General features: G+C 35.0%; 2 protein-coding genes across 2 annotated transcripts in view; both read left to right on the forward strand.

Annotated features, from left to right (window-relative positions):
- SEMA3C (semaphorin 3C) overlaps positions 1-9,247 on the forward strand; it is a 175,345-nt gene extending 166,098 nt beyond the window's left edge. The window contains exons 17-18 of the mRNA XM_015080670.3: positions 1,862-1,992; positions 6,353-9,247. Coding sequence (XP_014936156.1) covers positions 1,862-1,992; positions 6,353-6,766 — 545 coding nt within the window. The 3' untranslated portion in view covers positions 6,767-9,247. The remainder of the gene's footprint in view (positions 1-1,861; positions 1,993-6,352) is intronic.
- Positions 9,248-13,665: 4,418 nt separating this feature from the next.
- GNAT3 (G protein subunit alpha transducin 3) overlaps positions 13,666-23,787 on the forward strand; it is a 303,431-nt gene continuing 293,309 nt past the window's right edge. Inside the window, exon 1 of the mRNA XM_053218546.1 lies at positions 13,666-15,763. The gene's annotated coding sequence lies outside the window, so the exon portion shown is untranslated. The remainder of the gene's footprint in view (positions 15,764-23,787) is intronic.

The raw sequence follows: 23,787 nt of genomic DNA on the forward strand, positions 1-23,787 counted from the left end.
TCTTTCTTAAGAAAAAAAAATTGCTCTAAAAAATTTACCACTGAAAACAAATAGAATAGTACCCTGTTTGTTTGTTATTGTGGTAAATAGAAACAACATAAAATTTACCATTTTAACTATTTTAAAATGTACAGATCTGTGGTATCAAGTACATTCACATTGTTGTACAACCAACTCATCTCTAGAACTTTTTCATCTTTCCCAAGTGAAACTCTATACCCGTTAAATACTAACTCCCTATTCCCCCTGCCCCAGCCTCTGGAAGCTACCATGCTATTTTCTGTCTTTATGAATTTGACTATTCTAGATACCCCTTATAAGTGGGATCACAAAATATTCTTCGTTTTGTAACTGGCTTATTTCAGTTCTTCAGGGTTCATTCATGTTGTTGACATGTGTCAGAATTTCTTTCTGTTGGAAATGGAAAAGTATTCTATTGTATGCATATGTCACATTTTGTTTATTCATTCATCTATCGCTAGACACTTGGATTGCTTCCACTTTGGGCTATGTGAATATCCTGCTGTTTTCATGGGTATACTACAGTGCCTTGGTTTTATAGTTTATAACCATTCCAGTACTTTTGGCGGTCCTGTCTTATGTCTTACAAGCAATCTAACCCGTTTTTCTCTGATCCTCATATGTAGATCCCATATTATTATACTTTCCCCAGTATACTTTCTCCCAGCTCCACATCAATCCCTTGAGTGAAGTATCTTCAGACAGAGCTCTTCTTAGCTCATGCAGGTGCTGCAGACACACTCTTGCTAACAATTAACACCAAGATTCCTATTGCTAATATTTTTGAGTGTGGGCCTTTCTTTAGTAAAAAAATGACGTTACTAACTCCACTAAGTATAAGGAGAAAATTATGACACATTTTGCTTGGTTGTTCCATACATCTAAGGGAATACATCCAAGTTATCATTTCTCTGTATACTATTTTATAAATACTTGTGCCAGTTGTACTAATAGTATTCGCTCTAGTGTTAGAACTGTCTGTCACTAGGGGTCACGATGAACGAACATCTATGTTGGCTTTGTGTCAGAACTTGAGTTAAGTGCTTTTTAATGGACTATCTCACTTAATGCTTATGAAACTGTACTACAGTTTCTATAATTATAATTACACTATAATTATCCCTGTTTTATGAATAAAGATTCTGTTTATGTCTAAGCTACCACATGATTATACTAAATGGTCTTCCTAAATTAAGAATTTCAGTAAAGAACCTATTTGAAAACATAATCCATGTTTTAGAGCCAAGTAAAGCTGAGGCACAGAAATGTCAAGTAACTTGTGTAAGGTTACACACCCAGCATCGTTGAAGTCAGAGTTTTGCTTCCAATACATCTGAATACAGAGATTGTGTCTTTAATCACCACTTCCCATTGTAGACACTCTTTGCTTTCTGACTTTTCCTGAAGCTTCTGAATTTCATCTATACTACATTGAGTATGGATGAAACTGGCTTTAATAATGCCTGGCACTTACTAACTCTTTAAGTAAGATGTGTTTCCTAATAATTCACAGCTTCAGTTTTCTCAGCTATGAAAAACTGAGAAAACTGAATTCATAAGTATATTGTAATAATTAAAAGTTCAAAGTGATATGAAGGACATTCCTTGGTATCAAGTAATTCTTGAATAAACATCAATTCCCCCATGTCTTTTTGTCCTTCCTTTTAGGTTAAACACAGCAGGTAAACAATGTATAATAGTCTGCTTGTTCAATGATTAAAAATTGCCTTTTGGTGGTTTCTATAGATGATCACAATTGTATAGGGAAATAAACTTTCATATAGGAGAATATGCTCTGAATTCTATTCCCTGTCTTTCTCCTTTCATTTTTGCTTTTCAGCATATAGAAATGCAGCTGAAATTGTTCAGTATGGAGTAAAAAATAACACCACTTTCCTTGAGTGTGCCCCTAAGTCTCCACAGGCATCTATCAAGTGGCTGTTACAGAAAGACAAAGACAGGAGGAAAGAGGTGAGTAAGGCAGCACTACAGCAATCAGTCAGGGCTTTGGAAAGACATTAAATCACCACCCCTTAGTGAAGTTCAGATCAAATGAAAAAGAAAAGGCATATGAACATCCTTTTATGCCCTCAGGATGACAAGTGCCACTTCCTTTAAAACCCTTTGTCTGTAGAGTTGATGAATTAATTAGAAATCCTTGCTGCCTGCGCTCAAGACGGGGGTAGTGATAGGAGGAAGCATTTGTAAAAGAAACAAGATGTGTGCAAAACCAGAAGCCAAGTTCTCACTCAGCAGCACCTTTGTGTGATTCACAAGATAAAAGGGAGCTTTTAAAAAATTCAATTTTCCTCAGCAAGAAATTTCACTGAACTATAACTTTTATGGTAAGAAGCATTTTTCTGCCGTGCAGTAATCTATTTCCTTTGCTTTATTATCCATAACTCTATGATTTTGGTTAGGTAATGTATGGAACCATTGTTTATGGGAGCACTGCCTTTATTTAGTGATATGGAAAAAGCAGTTTTTTCAAATAAAAGGACACTGACATTAACGTTTCAGTGATCTTAAAGAGCTGTTTTAGAAGGGAAACATTGTAGAACAGCATAGGGTGAAATATTATAAATAATGAAGTCCATAATACTCATGTCATGTTGTACTGACAAATAAGAGGAAGAAGAAGAAAAAAATATATGTATATATAAAGCCTTTGGGTAGTCTAAAATGTCATGTTTTTAGCAGTGTTCATAAAGTCTGATGGAGCAAAGGGGAAAATGGAGCCTTCCCCATTTGGGTGTATTCTGTTGTGGACAGTTTAAGTACTACATATTAAGTTAATTAGGACTATGTAGAAGGGACACAATCCAAAGCTATAGAACCAGGCACTGCATCAGAGTTACTGAAATAGATGTTGGCTTCATATGGAGAATACTTTACAACTCATGCCTGCCTGTCCAAAGACAGTAGGAGCTGTTTAGTCATTGTGCGTCCATGTCTATGGGATATTAAACCACAGGCTGATGAGCACTTGCATAAGAAGAGATTTAACTGAGACACATGGATGGCTCGGTTGGTTGAGCATCCAACTCTTGATTTGGGCTCCGGTCATGATCTCACAGTCCTGAGGCTGAGCCCCTTGTTGGGCCCTGTGCTGGGTATGGAGACTACTTATGATTCTCTCTCCCTCTCCTGCTGCCTCTGCCCCCACTCAGGAGCGAGCTCTCTCTCTCTCAAAAAAAAAAAAAAAAAGATTATTTTTTTTAGCCATCTGGAGGAAAGAGTAGCTAGATGAACGTTAAGACCTCTTCTTGCCCCAGAATTCTATGATACTAAAAAAATCTTTTTAGACATCATTATTAATAAAAATATTGTTTAAGATCTGTTTACTTTGCTACAAAAATCTGTCATCAAAAAGGACTTGAAATTTCTACAGACTAGTTAATTTTAAATTCTTTTGAGTGGATATAGGTGATAATAATTGTCTTACAACGTAAGCTGAGATAGAAGTCATAATGTGTGGTGATGATTACTGTACAGAAATGAAGTTCTTAGGCTAAAGCATGGCATGTATTCATGGACAGTCCTTCTTGAGAAGGTCTGTGTGTATATATGTGAATTGGAAATCTACAACTCAAACAGGGATTACCTTACATGAATAAAATGTTTTTCTTTAATTCACTAAAAAGTTAAATAGAGGGACATCTAGGTGGCTCAGTTGATTAAGCATCCAGCTCTTGATTTCGGCTCAGGTCATGATCTCACGGTTTGGGTCATGGGATTGAGCCCCACATCAGGCTCATGCTGAGCACAGAACCTCCTTGGTATTCTTTCTCTCCCTCTCTCTCTGCCCCTTCCCAATTTGAACATACGTGTGCTCTCTCTCTCTCAAAAATAATTAAACTTAAAAAATATTAAAAAGTTAAATAGAATCATATACAATCAGTGAATATAATTTGTATTATTTAAAGAAAACAAGTACATACAAGCTTGAATACATGCCACAGAAATAATGAAGCAATTAATAATGGATTGAGTTATAGATTTAATGATTGAATCTCTTTTGTGATATTTCTGATATTTTATTTCAGAATGCCCAAGAATGTAGGCACTCAGTTATTACTATCTTGCTTTTTCTTCAAATCTCAAAAGCATAAGATTGCTGTAAGACTAGGAAAACATTAACTATAATATAATTATGCAAATCTATTTTATCTAGAATTTATAGAGCACAATTCTACTCCTTACTTTGGCTAAGCAAACTATTACTGTCTTATTAAATTTATCCTAATTCTTTCTTAGTAGTTTAGGCAAAAAGGTGCTTATTTCTCATGTTAATATGTAAATATTGAATTTTTTAAAAATAATGTAGACGGGGGCATCTGGGTGGCTCAGTTGTTTAAGCGTCCAGCTTCGGTCTAGGTCATGATCTTGCTGTTCCTGAGTTCGAGCCCCACATTGGGCTTTGTGTTGACAGCTCAGAGCTTGGAGCCTGTTTCAGATTCTGTGTCTCCCTCTCTTTCTCTGCCCCTCCCCAACTCACACTCTGTCTCTCTCTCTCTCTCAAAAATAAACATTTAAAGAATTTTTTTTAATGTAAGACAAATGATAAAAGCTCATGGAGAAAATGTACATAGTTCATACTGAATAGCATAAAATGATCACTAAAAGTCTTCTTCCCCTTCACTTCAATATTTATTCACACTTCCCCAAAGTATAAAGCTACTAGGAATTATATATTCAATCATAATGTATTCCTCCAAATATTCTCCATAATTTTCCTATTTTTATCATTCTCTTTGTCTCTCTCTCTCTCTCTCTCTCTCTCTCTCTCTGATGTACACTCACCCACTTTAATATCAGTAAGTACATATGCAGCTAACTTATTTTTCCTAGCCACATAGTGTTCCACTATATGAATATATCTTAAGTTTTTTTTAAAGCCATCTACTGCTTAGGTTATTGTTTTTCTTCTTATCAAACATCATTTACATGAATACTTGTGACTGTATCTTCTGGAATAAATTCCTAGAAAAGAAGTTTCTGCATCACATTTATATACATGTTATATGATTTTATCAAATTGGCATCCACAATTTTTCCTAATTTTGCACAAACATAAAAGGCTTTCTCTCCTTTTTTTTTCGAATGCATTTCTACATGATTGAAACTATTTTGGGGACACACTTAAACTTTAAAAATTAAATTAACATCAAAACTTCAGTTTATATATTTCAGTCCTTCTTCCTGATCTCCCTCTTCTAGGTCTGTTCTGTTATCTGTATTTCAATTGTATACTTTGCCTTTTTGTGCTTTTGTGTGAAGCTTACTTTTTATCTAAAACAATCTATGTTTGACTTTTATTTCATTGATAATAAAATACCTATTTACACAGAAATTTACCATTTAAAAAAGCATTGTACATGCATTCCTTTATTTTTATTTTGGTCAGGGGTGTTTTTTTTGTTTTTGTTTTTGTTTTTTCCCTCAGTGAAAGAACATTCTCGAGTATGCATGTTAAAGAACTTCTTACCACTTAAGTTTTTAGTCTGTTTGTTGGCAATACTATAGCTAGAACTTTAAAAAAGATGATTTCATGCATTTAACTAATATCCAGCAAATAATAGTTTTTCTAGGACAAGCCTATAATTAAATATTACCTCATAGCTTTGTATTATCTTTCCTTGGCAAGTAAAACTACTTAGAAGACTTAGAAGATGATGGCATTTCATCTTATTTTTAGTCATTCTTTAGTTTGGGATAATTGGAAAAAGCCTCGATAGTATTCAAAACTCAGTCTCTGCTTACATGATTTTTTTTTTGAGTCATCTTACTGCTTTAATAAAGTAATGAATTGTTTCAGTTTTTACTTAGGAGAATATTCATTCATTCATTAAAAAATGATAAAAATTCAACCATTTAACTGTGGCTTAATGATTTTACTAATAAGAGAGTATTTTGTTGCAATTAAAGACAGGAATTCCAGGATGAAATAGATATTTTAAATTATCTGTGAATTTTGTGTATATAGGTTGACTGTGATTCATATTCCCAAAGCAACCAAAACTCTGTGCTTATTGGTGGAGAAACTACTTCCATCCAAAGGGAATGAACTTTAAGCTATTTTTGGCAATGTGGGTGATAACTTCATCCTGTCTTTAATAGATTTTAATAGATTCAATGCTCTTAAGACAACATCTCCTGGGCAAAACAGGCAGTGGAACTGACCAAAACTTTATGTTCACTAAGAAGGAAGCTGATCAGTACTAGATGCTTTTGCCAAATTTGGAAGTTCAGTGATACTCTGTATATGTTGATCATATCTTTTTAGAAGACACAGAGTTGGGTTTGGATCTTTGATGAATCTCTCTTTTAGGTCAAGCTGAATGAACGAATCATAGCCACTTCACAAGGACTTCTAATCCGCTCTGTTCAGGATTCTGACCAAGGACTATATCACTGCATTGCAACAGAAAACAGCTTCAAGCAGACAATAGCCAAGATCAACTTCAAAGTTTTAGATTCTGAAATGGTGGCTGTTGTGACAGACAAATGGTCCCCATGGACCTGGGCCAGCTCTGTGAGAGCTTTACCCTTCCACCCAAAGGACATCATGGGGGCATTCAGCCACTCAGAAATGCAGATGATTAATCAGTACTGCAAAGACACTCGGCAGCAACATCAACATGGAGAAGAATCCCAGAAGATAAGAGGGGACTATGGCAAGTTAAAAGCTCTCATCAATAGCCGGAAAAGTAGAAACAGGAGGAATCAGTTGCCAGAGTCATAATGTTCTCTTACTTGGGGCTTATGCTTCCAGTAAAGAATGGTCTGTCTTCAATGATCAAATTTTGAGCAAAGAACCTTGTGTTTTAACCCATGGGAAATTCCTGATAAATGTGGTTACTCACTACCAAAGTGAATATTACATGAACTGAAATGAACATGCATTTTCTTGTATGATATTGACTAGCACTAGACATGTCATGGTCCTCATGGTGCATATAAATATTTAAGTTAACCTAGATTTTATTTATATCTTTATTTACTTTTTCTTCAAAATCGATATGGTGGCTATAAAACTAAAATTCTTACATCCCTTAATTGAATGAGGGCCATAACCCTGTGATTTTCCTTCCTTGCATTAACGGTTTAGATTTGGAATTGTCACTGATTTTAAATATGAGCACAAATGCCACATTTAAAACTTTTACATTGTAAAAGTGGTAGAAATACATGTGATAGAGTAGCTCTCAAAAGAAATATTGAATAGATACAAGTCAAGGAAGAAAGCATCTAAAAATTGTATAAAACGTGAGTGATTCATAAATAAAACAATGAACAGTTTATTTTTTTCCAGTGAAATATATTAATTTTTTTTTATTATTGTGAAAATGGTCAGTTGCTGATACCTGTTATTGATCTTTGGGGTTTTTTTGTTTGTTTGTTTTAGGAAGATAAAATAAATGACCCTCACCATAAACATCTTTGATTGGAGTTATGTCAGTGAAGCATTTAAGTTTATATTCTTACGCTATTACCTTCCAAACGAAAGCACTTTTTTTGGAAGTTATTTAAGTTATTTTAGACTCAGAGAATACAATCTCACACTGTTTAATTAATTACTGTATTTGTTCTAACTTTCTAGTCTGCATGGCAAAGTAAACAATATAAGAAGAAAAAATGAAATATCAAACTTGTATATGAGAGGTGAAACTAAAATGGGGAAAAATAAAGTAAGGAATGCAATTTTATTAAGAGCTGTTAATAAAAAATATAACTAATTTTTAACATCAGTGATTAATTTCAATAATTAACTCTCACATTTTTTTGGTTTGCCAATCTCAGATATCATACAGATTTTAAGTCACCAATTCATTTTCTTTTTAAATGATATTTAATGTGTGCTGAAGAGGTGCTCATTTTGTGGAGAAATGAAAAAAAAGTCAAATATGAACAAAAATAGACATACTTTCTTTTAAAAGAATGCTGGTACTTATGCACACTGGTATATAAATACAAATATGATAAGTTCTATAATGAGTATAATAACTTTCTTCTATTTGTAAGTTTGGATCCTTTCATTAGAATAATTTATTTTTGAACGTTTTACTCCAAATAGCAATTAAATGGGAGAAATATGAGAAATGTCTTTCTATTGTTATATTTCCTTTAAAAACACAACTTTTGCTTTTTTATTTTATTTACTTTTCAAGAAATGGTCATGTTTCCAGGTGGAAATAGAAATTGCATCATATATCTTTTCAAAATCTAGTACAAAATTATAGGTATAGTGTATAGTCCACAAAGAAGTTAAGGTAGATTTATTACCTTTTTAAACGCCACAGTTTAAAAGCTTGAGCTAAATCATTGTCCAAATGAATGTGATCATTGATCAGAATCTAAGAAGATTTAAGATTTCTGATTTCTTATTTAAGATTTCTGATTTCTTATTTAAGTGGTGGTAAGTTATGATATTATAAGAGGAGGCCCCAGTGAGGGCAAACACTGCAGTTAAAATACACAACATAAATAATGTTCATTCAAAAATAAGCTAATAAACAAAAGCTACTTTCCAAATGTGTATGATTCTAAAGTACTTACTAAAGCAGTTTATTATACAGATATTTTGCCTGCTTAAAGAATATAACTAAACATCTTTATTTCTTCTCTATGTGCAAAAATAGAAATGCACATCAGTGGAAAGCCAAATCCATCTTCAATGTTTATGACCATTCTATTCTATGTACAGAGTTAAAGTAAAATTGTTTTAGAGTCAGAAGATAGGGTAACTACACAGGTCCCCTTGCTTAGTGTAAAACCAGAATTATAGACAATAAGGGTGTTTAGTTTTGTAATATTATTTGTGCTATTTAATACCTTCTCCTTTAAACATTATTCAATTGTATATACTTTTATTACTTTTAAAATTATAGAAAATTTTGAACATAACTGCCAAATGTAAAGAAAACTTTCTCAAAACATATTGTCAACATATACTGAATATTGGTGGTTAATTAGTATTATTTTGTGTAGTTTGACATTTCAGTGATTTAATGTTTTCCATTTGTATTGTACATAAAATTTCCTAGGAATGCACTTTTTTCAAAGTGTAGGTTTGTGAATAGATTTTAGCATGATGAAACTGTCATTACGGTGAATGTTCACTCTGTGAGAAAACAAATGAAATGTAGTTAGTACCTTAATATTTAATTGGATATTGAAGAAATCACTTGCCTGGCAAAATAAAACATGTTGAATTCCCCAAGAATGTCTTCAACTTTTCTTTCTTTTTATTATTATTATTATTTTTGTTTTGAATTTATATCCAAGTTAGTGAGCATATAGTGCTATAATGATTTCAGGGGTAGATTCCAGTGATTTATCCCGTACGTATAACACCCAGTGCTCATCCCAATGAGTGTCTTTCCTTATGCCCCTTAGCCATTTAGCCAATCCCCTTACACAACCCCTCCAACAATCTTCAATTTATTCTCTGTAGTTAAGAGTCTCTTGTCTTTTGTCCCCCTCCTTGTTTTTGTATTATTTTTGCTTCCCTTCCCTTATGTTTATCTGTTTTGTCTTAAATTCCTCCTATGAGTGAAGTCATATGATATTTGTCTTTCTCTGACTGGTTAATTTCGCTTAGCATAATATCTTCCAGCTCCCTCCACATAGTAGCACATGGCAAGATCTCATTCTTTTCAATTGCCAAGTAATACTCCGTTGTGTGTGTGTGTGTGTGTGTGTGTGTGTGTGTGTGTGTGTGTGTGTAGGTGTATATATATATATATATATATATACACACACATACATATATATCCATATATATATATACACATACATATATATATAAATATATATATATATATATATATATATATATATATATATATATATATATATATCAATACACCACATCTTTATCCATTCATCCATTGATGAATATTTGAACTTTTCCATACTTTGGCTATTGTCGATAGTGCTTCTATAATCATTGGGGTGCATGTGGCCCTTCGAAATAGCACACCTGTATCCCTTGGATAAATATCTAGTAGTGCAGTTGCTGGGTTGTAGGGTAGTTCTATTTTTAATTTTTTGATGAACCTCCATACTGTTTTCCAGAGTGGAAAACCACTAGTTTGCATTCCTACCAGCAGTGCAAAAGAGATCTCTTTCTTCACATCCTTGCCACCATGTTGTTGCCTGAGTTGTTAGTTTTAGCCATTCTGACTGGTGTAATGTGGTATCTCATTGTGGTTTTAATTTGTATTTCCTTGGTGATGAGTGATATTGGGCATTTTTTCATGTGTCTTTAGCCATAGAATGTCTTCTTTGTAGAAGTGTCTATTCATGGCTTTTGCCCATTTCTTCACTGGATTATTTGTTTTTGGGTATTGAGTTTAATAAGTTCTTTATAGATTTTGGATACTAACCCTTTATTTGATATGTTATTTGCAAATATATATCTTATTCCGTCAGTTGCCTTTTAGTTTTTGCTGATTGTTTCCTTCACTATGCAGAAGCTTCTTATCTTGATGAGGTCCCAATAGTTGATTTTTGCTTTTGTTTCCCTTTCCTCCAGAGAAATGTTGAGTAAGAAGTTGCTGCGGCCAAGGTCAAAGAGGTTTTTGCCTGTTTTCTTCTCTATAATTTTGATGGCTTCTTGTCTAATGTTTAGGTCTTTCATCCATTTTGAGTTCCTTTTTAGGTATGGTGTAAAAAAGTGGTCCAGGTTCATTTTTCTGCATGTTGCTGTCCAGGTTTCCCAGCACCATTTGCTGAAGAGACTGACTTTATTCCATTGGATATTCTTTCCTGCTTTGCCAAAGATTACATGGCCATACGTGTGTGGGTCCATTTCTGGGTTCTCTATTCTTTTCCATTGATCTGAGTGTTTTTGTGCCATACTGCCTTAATGATTACAGCTTTGTAATACAGCTTGAAGTCTGGGAGTGTGATGCTTCCAGCCTTGTTCTTTTTTTTTTTTTTTTTTTTCCAGGGTCGCTTTGGCTATTCAGGATCTTTTCTGGTCCCATACAAATTTTAGGATTGTTTTCTCCAGCTCTGTGAAGAATGCTGGTGTTTTGATAGGGATTGCATTGAATATGTAGATTGCTTTGGGTAGTATTGACATTCTGACAATATTTGTTCTTGCAATGCAATCCATGGAATATTTTTCCTTCTTTTTGTGTCTTCTTCAATTTCTTTCATAAGCTTTCTATAGTTTTCAGTGTATAGATTTTTCACCTTTTTGGTTAGGTTTATTCCTAGGTATTTTATGGATTTTGGTGCAATTATAAATGGGATCAATTCCTTGATTTCTCTTTCTGTTGCTTTATTATTCATGTATAGGCATGCAACCGATTTCTATGCATTGATACTATATCCTGTGAATTTGCTGAATTTATGGGTCAGTTCTAGAAGTTTTTTGGTGCAATCTTTTGGGTTTTCCACATAGAGTATCATGTCGTCTGTGAAGAGTGAAAGTTTGACTTCCTCCTTGTTGACTTGGATGCTTTTTATTCCTTTGTGTTATCTGATTGCTCAGGCTAGGATTTCCAATACTATGTTGAATAACAGTGGCAAGAGTGGACATCCCTGTCCTATTCCTGACCTTAGGAGGAAAGCTCTCACTTTTTCCCCATTGAGGATGAGAGTAGCTGTGGGTTTTTCATATATGGCTTTTATGATTTGAGGTACGATCCTTCTATCCCTATGTTTTTGAGGGTTTTATCAAGAAAGGATGCTATCTTTTGTCAAATGCTTTCTCTGCATCTATTGAGAGGATCACATGGTTCTTGTCCTTTCTTTAATTGATGTGATGTATCACACTGATTGTTTTGCGGATATTGAACCAGCCCTGCATCCCAGGTATAAATCCCACTTGGTTGTGATGAATAATTCTTTTAATGTATTGTAGGATCTGGTTTGCTAGTATCTTGTTGAGGATTTTTGCATCCATGTTCATCAGGGAAATTGGTCTGTAGTTCTCCTTTTTAGTGAGGTCTTTTTCTGGTTTTGGAATCAAGGTAATTCTGGCTTCAGAGAATGAGTTTGGATGTTTTCCTTCCATTTACAATTTTTTGGAACAGCTTCAAAAGTATAGGTGTTAACTCTTCTTTGAATGTTTGATAGAATTCCCCTGGAAAGCCATCTGGCTCTGGACTCATTTTTTGGGAGATGTTTGATTACTAATTTGATTTCTTTACTGGTTATGGGTATGTTCAAATTTTCTCTATTTCTCCCCATTTCAGTTTTGGTAGTTTATATGTTTCTAGGAATTTGTCCATTTCTTCAAGATATCCCATTTTATTGGCGTATAACTGCTCATAATATTCTCTTATTATTGTTTATATTTCTGCTGTGTTGGTTGTGATCTCTCCTCTTTCATTCTTGATTTCATTTATTTGGTTCTTTTTCTTTTTGATCAAACTGGCTAGGGATTTATCAATTTTGTTCTTTCAAAGAACCAGCTCCTGGTTTCATTGATCCATTCTACTGTTTTTGTTTGTTTGTTTGTTTGTTTTGGTTTTGATAGCATTGTTTTCTGCTCTAATCTTTCTTATTTCATGTGTTCTGCTGGCTTGGGGTTTTATTTGGTGTTCTTTTTCCAGTTCTTTAAGGTGTAAGGTTAGGTTGTGTATCTGAGACCTTTCTTCATTCTTTTGGAAGGCCTGGATTGCTATGTACTTGCCTGTTATGACCGTGTTTTGCTGTGTCCCATAGGTTTGGGGCTGTGGTATTATCATTTTCATTGGCTTCCATGTGCTTTTTAATTTGCTCTTTAACTTCTTGGTTAGTCCATTCATTCTTTAGTAGGATGTTATTTAGTCTCCAAGTATTTGTTATCTTTCCACATTTTTCCTTGTGGCTGATTTCGAGTTTCATAGTGTTGTGATCTGAAAATATGCATCGTATGATCTTGATCTTTTTGTTCTTGTTGAGGGCTTATTTGTGTCCCAGTATGTGATCTATTCTGGAGAATGTTCCATGTGCACTCGAGAAGTATGTGTTCTGTTGCTTTAGGGTGAAATGTTCTGAATATATGTGGTAAGTCCATCTGGTCCATTGTGTCATTCAAAGCCATTGTTCCCTTGTTGATTTTGTGTTTAGATGATCTTTCCATTGTTGTAAGTGGGGTGTTGAAGTTCCCTACTATTATGGTATTATTATCAATGAGTTTCTGTATTTTTGTGATTACTTTATTTATGTATTTGGGCGCTATCACATTTGGAGCACAAATGTTACAATTGTTAGATCTTCTTGGTGAATAGACCCCTTAATTATGATGTAATGCCCTTCATCTCTTGTTAGAATCTTTATTTTAAAGTCTAGATGGTCTGATATAAGTATGGCTACTCTGGCTTTCTTTTGGTGACTATTAGCATGATAGATGGAGAGCCATCTGTTTAATTTCAATCTGAAGGTGTCCTTAGGTCTACAATGGGTTTCTTATAACACCATATAGATCTTGTTTTCTTATCCATTGTGTTACCCTATGTCTTTTGATTGGAGCATTTAGTCCACTGACATTTTAGAGTAAGTACTGAAAGATATGAATGTATTGCCATTATGTTTCCTGTAGAGTTGGAGTTTCTGGTGTTGTTCTCTTGTCCTTTCTAGTCTTTGTTGCTTTTGGTGTTTTTTGTTGTTGTTTTTTTTTTTTTTTTTTAATTCCATCTTTTCTCCCCTCAGAGTATTCCCCTTAAAATTTCTTGCAGGGCTGGTTTAGTGGTCACGAACTCTAATTTTTGTTTTGGAAAATTTTATCTCTCCTTCTATTTTGAATGACAGTCTTACTGGATGAAGATTTCTTGGCTGCATATTTTTTCTGATTCAGCGTATTGAATATATTCTGCCACTCCTTTCTGGCTTGCCAATTTTCTGTGGCTAGGTCTGCAGCAAATCTGATCTGTCTTCCCTTATAAGTTAAGGACTTTTTTCCCCTTACTGGTTTCATGATTCTTTCCTTGCTTGAGTATTTTGTGAATTTGACTATGATATGCCTTGTTGATGGTCGATTTCTGTTGAATCTAATGGGGGTTCTCTGTACTTCCTGGATTTTGATGTCTGTGTCTCTCCCCATGTTAGGAGAGTTTTCCACTATGATTTACTCACGTAAAACTTTTATCCCCTTTTCTTTCTCTTCAACTTCTGGGAACCCTATAATTCAGATGTTATTCCTTTATAATGAGTCACTGTGTTCTCTAATTCTTATATCGTACTGTTTTGCCTTAGTTTCCCTTTTTTTCTGCTTCATTACTCTCCAAATATTTGTCCTCTATATCACTGATTTGCTGCTCTATTTCATCCCTCTTTGCCACTGTGGCATCCATTCATATTGCTGCTCAGTTATAGAATTTTTAATTTCATCCTGACTAGATTTTACTTCTTTTATCTCTGCAGAGAGGGATTCTATGCTTTTTTGAACCACAGTTAGTATTCTTATTATTGTGATTCTAAATTCTGGTTCAGACAACTTGCTTGTATGTGTGTTAAGTCCCTGGTTGTCATTTCTTCCTGTTATTTCTTTTGAGGTGAATTCCTTCATTTTGCCATTTTGAAGGAAGAAAAAGGGTTAATAAAATTAAAAAAAAATAAAAATTACAAAATTAAAAACAACACCAAAAAAATCAAATAAAGGGTGCTAACTCCTAGGTGTGGTTTGGTCTGGTTGTTGAAAGAAGCTGTATAGAATAGAAAAAAAAGGGGGGGGGGGAAGGAAACAAAGGGGAAAAAATAGGAAAAAAAAGAAAAAACAAAAAAAGGAAAGCATCGAAAATTTCAAAAAATGAAAAAATTAAAGAGAATAAAATGAAATAATGAAAGTATAATAGAAATTTGAAAATTTACACAAAGTATAAATATAATAGAAAAAAGAAATATCTTTTTTATAAAAACGGAAAACAAAATTTTTTCTTTCTGTATTCAAGAATAAGAAAAGAAAAAGAAAAAAAAAATTGAACGGATGGACCAGTGAAAAGAATGAAATAAGATTGAAATTACATCCGGCTTCCCCTAGAAGTCAAACTATGAAGCCCTTTATAGTCCACAAACTAATCAGGGAGAGAGATTTGTGCTCTTGCAGAGCATGGTGGCCCAGTTGGGTGGGATTTAGTGTAGCCACCACATTTTCCACTAGATGGCGCTACTTAATTTGCTGGGGTGGGTCACTGTGGTGCGTGTAGGCGTGTATGCGCATGCGTGGGAGGCGTCAAAATGGTGTCACACAGCTACCCGTCTCTGGTATCAGTACTCTGTGCTCTTGCTGACTGGCAATCAAGCACACCCCTCCTGTGTCTCTGGCTTCCGCCTCCTCCCCGCTTCTACACTGTGACCAAGTTGTTCAGCCTGCCAGGTGGTACGTGCATCCTGAGTTTTATCTCAGTCGGGCCGCGTCTCCAAACCCCTCCCTTCTGAGCACCCTGCAGCTTTGACCCGCTCAGAGCCTCTGGTGGAAGGTCTCGCCAGTAATGGCTGGGTGCCGGCCCACCCCCTAGAACGTTGGCAGGACTGTGTTGCGGTAGATGCTCAGAGACTGCGGCCGGGTGCCAGCCCGCCCCAGAGAAGGTTCGCGCAATCGTGTAGCAGCTGTGGTTCAGCGATTGTGGTAAATCACAACACCCACCTGGCACCAGGCTTCAGTGAACTGTTAACGTCTTTTTTCCAATACCAGCGAATGTGGCTGTTCTCTGCACAGGACCAGACGTCCTCCAGCCTAAAGACCCCTCTGCTCTTGCTGTCTGCTCCTGGGCTTTCGCCCTTCCCACCAGAGCACCACCAGGTATTGAGCTGTGGAGTTTCAGGCTCTTCACTCCCCTGTTTATAGTGTACTCATGGAATTTAAGCCCTCTCCTTTCTCCTTTTTCCCTTTTTTTCCAGTCCCTTGCAGTTCCTTTCTCCTTTCTCTCTTTTTTGTTCAGTCTACTCTTTGTCTTTCTTTCTCTCCAGCTGCTTTCAGGATGGGATGGGGGGGGCGGGGAGAAGAGATTGCTTTTCCTGTACCCCCCCCCCCCCCCCCCCCCCGCCTCTCCATCCTCTTCTGCAAGCAATAAGTTCCCTCCCTATTCTAGGTAGCTTCTCTCCCCCAGTTCACCTCTCCGTGCCTCGTACCTACCTGCCAAGTTCTGTGGTTCAAGTTGTGCAGATTGTTGTGTTTATCCTCAAACCAGTTTTCTAGATGTGCAAGATGGTTTGGAGTTGCTCTAGCTGCATTTCAGGGCCGAGGGAAGCAAAAAAAAAATTCCATGCTGCTCCACCATCTTGGCCCCTCTCTCAGCTTTTCTTTTTAACGTTGGACTTATAATTGCTTGTTGACATGATAGAATCTACTGAATCTTGTACTTGTTTTTCTCTTTTTAAGTTTTACTTATTGATCCATTTTTGTGAAAATAATGCATCTAGATATTTCAAAATTCAAAACTTCCAGACGAATATACATGGAAAATTCTCCTTGTACCATTTTCCCTCATTTATTCAAGTCCTAACCCCAGAAGAAGCCAATATTGTCAGTTTCTGTGTAAATTTCTATATTTTACATATATGCAAGAAAATTCCCATTTGTTTTCTCTTTAAAAGGCATTGTTCATCCATTTACACCTATCAGTTTTGCAGATTATGTTGTTTCTAACAGTGGGGGAAAAATGTATAGTTTAGGAATGCTTGGTGTTTGGAGCCAGACTGCCTGGATTTGAATCCAAGCTCACTATCTTGGAAAAGTTACTGAATTTCTCTTTGCCTTAGTTGTCTGCCCAAGTTCATACCAGCAAAGTATTAGAACAGAACATATGATATACTAAGTGTTCAATAATATTTAATATTTTCTTTACTTAGAAAGTGACATATTGTTAGAGCAGAAAGGAATCTTCATCATGTTCTTTTTTAAGTTACATGCCACTGACCCAGGTTGGGGAGCCTGCAGTCAGCAGGTCAGATAACATCTTACCAAGTAAAATGAGCCTTTATAAAATTGAGGGGAAGGTAGCCACAAGTTAACTCATAATTCTGCTAACGCATTTGAAAGACAGAAGTATTAGAGATTTTTTCTATTTCTAGGCCGTAACTCTGTAATAACGTAAGTGGAGAAAAAGTGAACAAAAATATTAAAAATTATCTCAACAAATATTCCAACCTCATGATTCAACAATACTCCCTAATTGCATCATTATTTTTCAGAATCTCCCTTGCTTATAATTCATCTTAACCTTAGTTTAAAATAATTGTAATATATTTCATATCATTTAAATGTGCTTTTGAGGCTTTATGCCTCCTACCTAAGGGAAAAAGAATTTAAGAAAAAGATGATGTAGGGGTGCCTGGGTGGCTCAGTCAGTTGAGCATCTGACTCTTGATTTCGGCTCAGGTCATGATCTCATGGTTTTGGATAGAGCCCCGTATCCAGCCTTGTGCTGACAGTGTGAATGAAGCCTGCTTGGGATTCTGTCTCACTCAATCTCTGCCCCTCCCCAACTCCCTCCCTCCCTCTCTCTCTCTCTCAAAATAAACTTAAAAAAATTAAAAAGAAAAAGATGATGTTTTCCTATACCTATTCTTGTAGCTAAAGTCAAGAAAGACATTGCACCTTTGTATTACAGCGTAGTTAAGCCTGTAAAACACTCAAGTCTAGACAAGGAAATAATCAGACTCAGTAAAAATTTTTACTTACCTAGAGGCATTGAGAATTTCATTGAACTTTATGCATGATGAGAAACCTTTGGGAGACTGAATTTTTATTGTTTTTCCTTTAGATTTTAACCCCCATCCTTTTATCCATCATCTTTTGCACAAGAATACCAGCCTCTCTGCAAAATCAAATCATTTGCTATACATTCTATGTGTGTGCCATTCAGTGAATCCCATTGTCAATAAATTGTTTTTCCTAAGGGGTTTCTGATATATATATGTATATATTTCATTTTTTGTAGTTTCATAACAATATTACTTTCATAGCACATAGATATTGAGAATTGGGAGAACTAGCTTCAAGATAAGAAAATGCCATCCTCAGTCTAGTGACTAATGTGTCTGTCTATTCACCTCATAAAATAATACTTCAACCCAGTTTGAATTGTGTATTTCTCAGGGCTATTATGCTGCCATGCTCGAGTGTTACTTACATAAAATGCTATTAAAGAATGACATTATAACAAACACATTAAGACTGTTTATTCTATGTCAGGTTACCTTTGTGTTCCCCAAGAACAAAAGCATGGTGAAGTCTATTCCTTAAGAGTTTCTCTGAGTTATTTATATAAAAATGTCATTCAAGCATTTTATGACTCCAAAAACAATGATATCTGCATGGCAGAATGGATGTATGATAAAATTATTATGAAACTAAAAGCCATTACTATTGTTTCTCTGGATATTTTTCTTTTTTTTTTTAATTTTTTAAAAATGTTTTATTTATTTTTGAGACAGAGAGAGACAGAGCATGAGCAGGGGAGGGACAGAGAGAGAGGGAGACACAGAATCTGAAGCAGGCTCCAGGCTCCCAGCTGTCAGCACAGAGCCTGACGCGGGGCTCGAACTCACGGACCGCGAGATCATGACCTGAGCCAAAGTCGGACGCTTAACCGACTGAGCCACCCAGGCACCCCTCTCTGGATATTTTTCAATATACATGTGATCCTTGGCTCATGAAGGGGGTGCAGTGACATAAAAGGAGTTTCCTGTTTTGTCTTTCAAAATGGTATTTCTACATTTCTATATAGGAAAAAGGAGTTGAAGCTTTCTGTTTTCTTTTTTCTTTTACTTACTTGTGCTTTCATGTTGGATATGGGAGGTTGTAATACTCTTTCTTTCTCTGCTACATCATGGCTTTCCAGAGAAGCTGGACCTTCAAAGTATCTTCTTTTGAGTTGATGTGATTTGGCATTTGTAAATCATGGTTTGATGGAGGAAGTCAACTTGACTCCTGAATAGGAAAAGAAGCTGTGGGAAACACAACCTGAGGAAGTGCTAGTTAAGCCATATCAGCTTGGGACAATCAGTAAAGTCCCAGTGATCTTTTTATTTATGTATGTGTATATATTTGTTATATCATGAATTATGCACACATAAATTCACAAAAGAGCTGTATTCTATTTATTATTTCAAAATAAGTCTCAATTTCTGCTCCAAGTTTCTATTCCAGCTCCTCCACTTATAAATGATATAACCTGGGAACATTGCATCCCCCTGGATGAACTGTTGCTTTCTCTAAGATTGGAATTATAACAGTATCACGTATAGTAGTGGTGAGAATTAAGTTAATACACATGGAATTCTTGTAGTGCCTGACACATAGTGAAGACCCAGTAAGTACATGCTATTATTTTTCCACTAGGAGACCAAAACTATTTCAAATACTTGGGCATTTGTTCCTCTTTTATCTCAGATTGCATCAAGGTAGTTCAACTGGTATTTGATGTAATTTATCTATATTGGCATGCATGGCAACATAATTTTTTTTATTTAAACTTTGCTGTCAGTGCAGAGGTATCCCCTGGGTTGTCCCTTGTTGCCCATGCAAAGTCCTTTCAGAGCAGGTAAACTTTCCACTGCATCCAAAAATGCTTAGAAGAATAAAGATAATTATTTCTGCTATTTTTGCATCATTCTGGGAGACAAGCCAAGAGCCCCTCTTACCAAAAAATTACTGGGGAGTGTGTGTGTGTGTGTGTGTGTGTTTTCTTGGCCCCTCCCAGATCTTATACATCCTCAAGACACAAACCCAGAAGTAAGATAGAAATATAGGACCCAAAACCCCTATTGTACTCACCACCCTTTACTTTTCATTGTTACAGTCTCTGATGGGAAGAATTATTCATTAAATATCTCGCATGAGATTAAGCAGTGGCTTTCACACCCTGGCACTAAAGTACCCTCTAAGATATTTTTGAAAAGCTATGCAGCCCCTAACACATTTCTAAGTTAACATCTCCTTTTTTTATTCTGTTTAAGTACTTGCAAAAGATATAATTTCTGGTATGGCATAATTATGAAATTTTAAAATAAAGCAGGTGTTTTTGTTTTTTTAATTTTTTTTAAATCTTTATTTATTTTTGAGAGAGAATGAGTGTGTGAGCAGGGGAGGAGCAGAAAGAGAGGGAGACACAAAATCCGAAGCAGGCTCCAGGCCCTATGCATAGAGCCCAGAGCAGGGCTGGAACTCACGAACCATGAGATTATGACCAGAGCTGAAGTCAGACGCTCAATCCACTCAGCTACCCAGGCACCCCTATTTGTTTTTGTTTTTGCTCCATGGTTTATCTAGAGGTATGTTGATACAGTTCCAAATGCTTAGGGACTTTTTTTCAGATATCTTATTATCAAGTATCTATTAATTTCTGATTAAATACCATTGTGGTCAGATGATATAAACGGAATGGTTTCAAGCCTTCAATATTTATTAGGACATCTTTTGTAACCAGTCTACAGTCTATGCTAATAAATGCTCCACGTCTGTCTATTAGGTGTAGTAGTATTCATTGTCAACTAGATCATATTGGTCAATAATGTTTTTCACATCAATTATATTTTTATTTTCACTTTTTGGGGTTTGTTTCGTCAACTCCTGAAAGAAGATTGTTAAATTTCAACTATGCCTTATGTTTATTTCCCTTTTATATCTACCAATATTTCCCTAGTGTATATAGAAGCATTCAAAGTGCATACACATTTAATACTGTTATTGTTCTCAATGAACTTGATCCTTTCAACGTTCTAAAAGGTTTTTTTTTTTTTGTACTAGTTTTTCCAAAGTCTACTTAGTGTAATGTTATATCGTCACAGCATGGTACAGATCTTTCTTGACTTACAAAGGGGCTATGTCCTGATAAATCCATCGTAAGTTGAATATATCATAAATCAAAAATGCTTTTAATACACCTAACCTACCAAACATCATAGCATAGCCTGGCCTAACTTAAACATGTTCAAAATACCTTAACCTATGGCTAGGAAAAATCATGTAACACAAGGCCTGTTTTATAATGAAGTGTTGAATATCTTGTGTAACTTATTGAAAACTTTACTGAAAGTTGAAAACGGAATGGCTGTCTGCATACAGAATGACTGCAGGTGTGTGGTTTGTTTACAGTCATGATCACGTGGCTGACTGGGAGTTGGCAGTTGCCTGCCTGTGAGGATCACAAGACAGTATTATACCACATATTGCTAGTTCAGGAAAAGATTAAAATTCAAAAATCACAGTGTGGTTTCTATCTACTGACTGATTTGCTTTTTCACAATCCTTGAAAGATGGCAGAGTTGAAAAACCATACGTGAAACCATCATAAGTCATTTAGCTATATTTTTGTGCTCTTTTTGATGATCTAATGATTACAGTATTTTTCTTTATGTATTCATGATATACTTTCAAATGATAACTATTTTAAAAACATTGTAAGAATCTTGCAACTGGATAATTCAACTTACCTTCCTCTCGCTTCTTATTCTCTTGTTTTATTATATTCTATTGTTATATATGTTATAGTTCCTATAATAATTATTATTATTGCTTTATAAAATGATAGCAGTGGAATTAAAATACAAGAATTTGGCACGCACCATAATATTTTTAAATAATAAAGAACAAGTTCTCTTTTAACAGTCAGAAATTATATATTATTCCTATTTTTCCTTATCCATATATCTATTCTTGCCCTACAAAATTTTATCCTGTATAAGCTTTATATTTTAAAGACTTGGATTACTCTCTTAAACAATTTTGCAACAAAATATGTATATTTGTTTAATTCCCATTTTAAAATATCCCATGGCCATAAGGCTCTAAATGTTAATATTTTTAGATTAAGTTAAAATTATAAATTGCTATAATTTGGCCAAAGACCACAAATAAATTCAAAATTCTGAGTCACCAAACATAAAAAGTAAAATCTTAAATGAAAACACATGTAGTGAGATGAATGGAATGGAACTTCTACTTCTTCTTTTTTTTTTTTTTTCATTAGTTAAGGTACCTGTGTACAAATCTTACTTGAGGGAATGAAACAAGATTTAACCAAAATCTTACTCCTAAGTTTTGTTTTTAGATATGAAAGCCTGAACAAATTGTACTTACATAATTTAATGGAGCTAGAAGAAGTTTCATTATAGTGCTGCTATTCAAATATTTAGATATCTTTTGAAGAACTTCTCACATCATTATTGTCAGAATCTGTTTGTTTATTTGTAATTCGAGTATAGCTGATACACGACATTACATTAGTTTCAGGTATACAACATAGTGATGCAAGTTCTATGTACATTATACTCACAACATGTATGGCTTCCATCTGTCATTATACAATGCTCTTACAATACCATTGACTGTATTCCCTATGCTGTGCCCTTCATTCCAGTGACTTATTTATTCCACAACTGGAAGCCTAACTCTCCCACTCCCCTGCACCCATTTTGCCTGTTGCCCTCACCACCTCCCCCCTGGAACCATCAGTTTGTTCTTTATATTTATAGATCTGATTCTCCTTTTTTGTTTTTTGTGTTTCCTGTTTGGTTTATTAATTTGTTTTGTTTTAGGGTCAGAATTCATTTTAATTAATAAGCTAACAATTTGATTATGTTCTTTTACAGTCTTATGTAAACAAATTTTTTGAAACCATTATTCTTCTCAATACTTGTCCCAATACTTCAAGCCATGCCTTTGATGGATTTTCTGCTTCAGTGGGGCCATCTCCATGTTTTTTCCAGAATAATACTTTGTAATACAGACTTCCAGAAGCTGCTTGCTTACTGAGTGGCCGTGGGAAAGTTACTTAACCTCTCTGTATCTCTTGTGCTCCTTACCTGAAAAAATGAGGAAAATAATATTACTTACCTCATAGGGTTGTTTTATATATATATATATATATATATATATATATATATATACACACACACACACACACACACATATATATATACATAATATGTATATATATACATATGCATGTACATATTATATATATACATGTTATACACATATACATATATATGTATACACACATACATATATGTATACATGTATATATATATGTGTGTATATATGTGTGTGTGTATGTAGTGTTTAAAACAGTCCTGCCGCATGATTAGGATATTATTAGTTCAGTTAATGCTCTTCTTACATGCTGTTATAAAAACCCTCTGTTTCATTCAAAATTTCCAGTGACAGTTTATCTTTACTATTGCTCTAATTTCCATTATCCCTGCTCCCCTGCCCTGTCCAGCAGGCAATCTGACAATCATTATTAAGTTATGCCCCTTGTCGATCTTCATTTTTAACCCTAAACTTTTATTTTCCCAAATCAGGAAAAGGCTCTTGACCCATTCCTTCCTCAAGTTGAATTCCTTCACCATTTACCTGGTAACCTTGGATTTACTGTGAGAAGCCGGCTTTCCTGGAGCTTAGGTTTATTCATCCTGGATGTTAGCTGTCATCTACAGTGTTACAAACTTGACCTTTTTCATAAGACTCCTTGCTATCTCCTTTTTACAGCCTCCTGTCAATTCTACCCTGGCAACCCTCCAGGCACAGTAAATCTTGCCTGAATTCACAGTGGGAGAGAAAACTGTGCTAGGCCACTCATAGCATCAACAGTTACGGCACCATCAGAACTACCATTATTATCCTCTTTAAAACAGCTATCTATTGAGCATTTTCTGTGAACATTGGTATACAAAGGTATGCACTATATCTAACTATCTGCTTCTTTCACAGGAAGGAAGTAGATGGTATTAATATGTTTTGCAAATGACAAAACTGAGAGTCTTATGCATTTACATACTTGCCCTGAGTGAAAAAACTTTCCAAAGGCCCAAAAGCAT

Source organism: Acinonyx jubatus, chromosome A2, assembly GCF_027475565.1.
Source record: "Acinonyx jubatus isolate Ajub_Pintada_27869175 chromosome A2, VMU_Ajub_asm_v1.0, whole genome shotgun sequence".
In the NCBI taxonomy this organism is placed as follows: Eukaryota; Metazoa; Chordata; class Mammalia; order Carnivora; family Felidae; genus Acinonyx; species Acinonyx jubatus.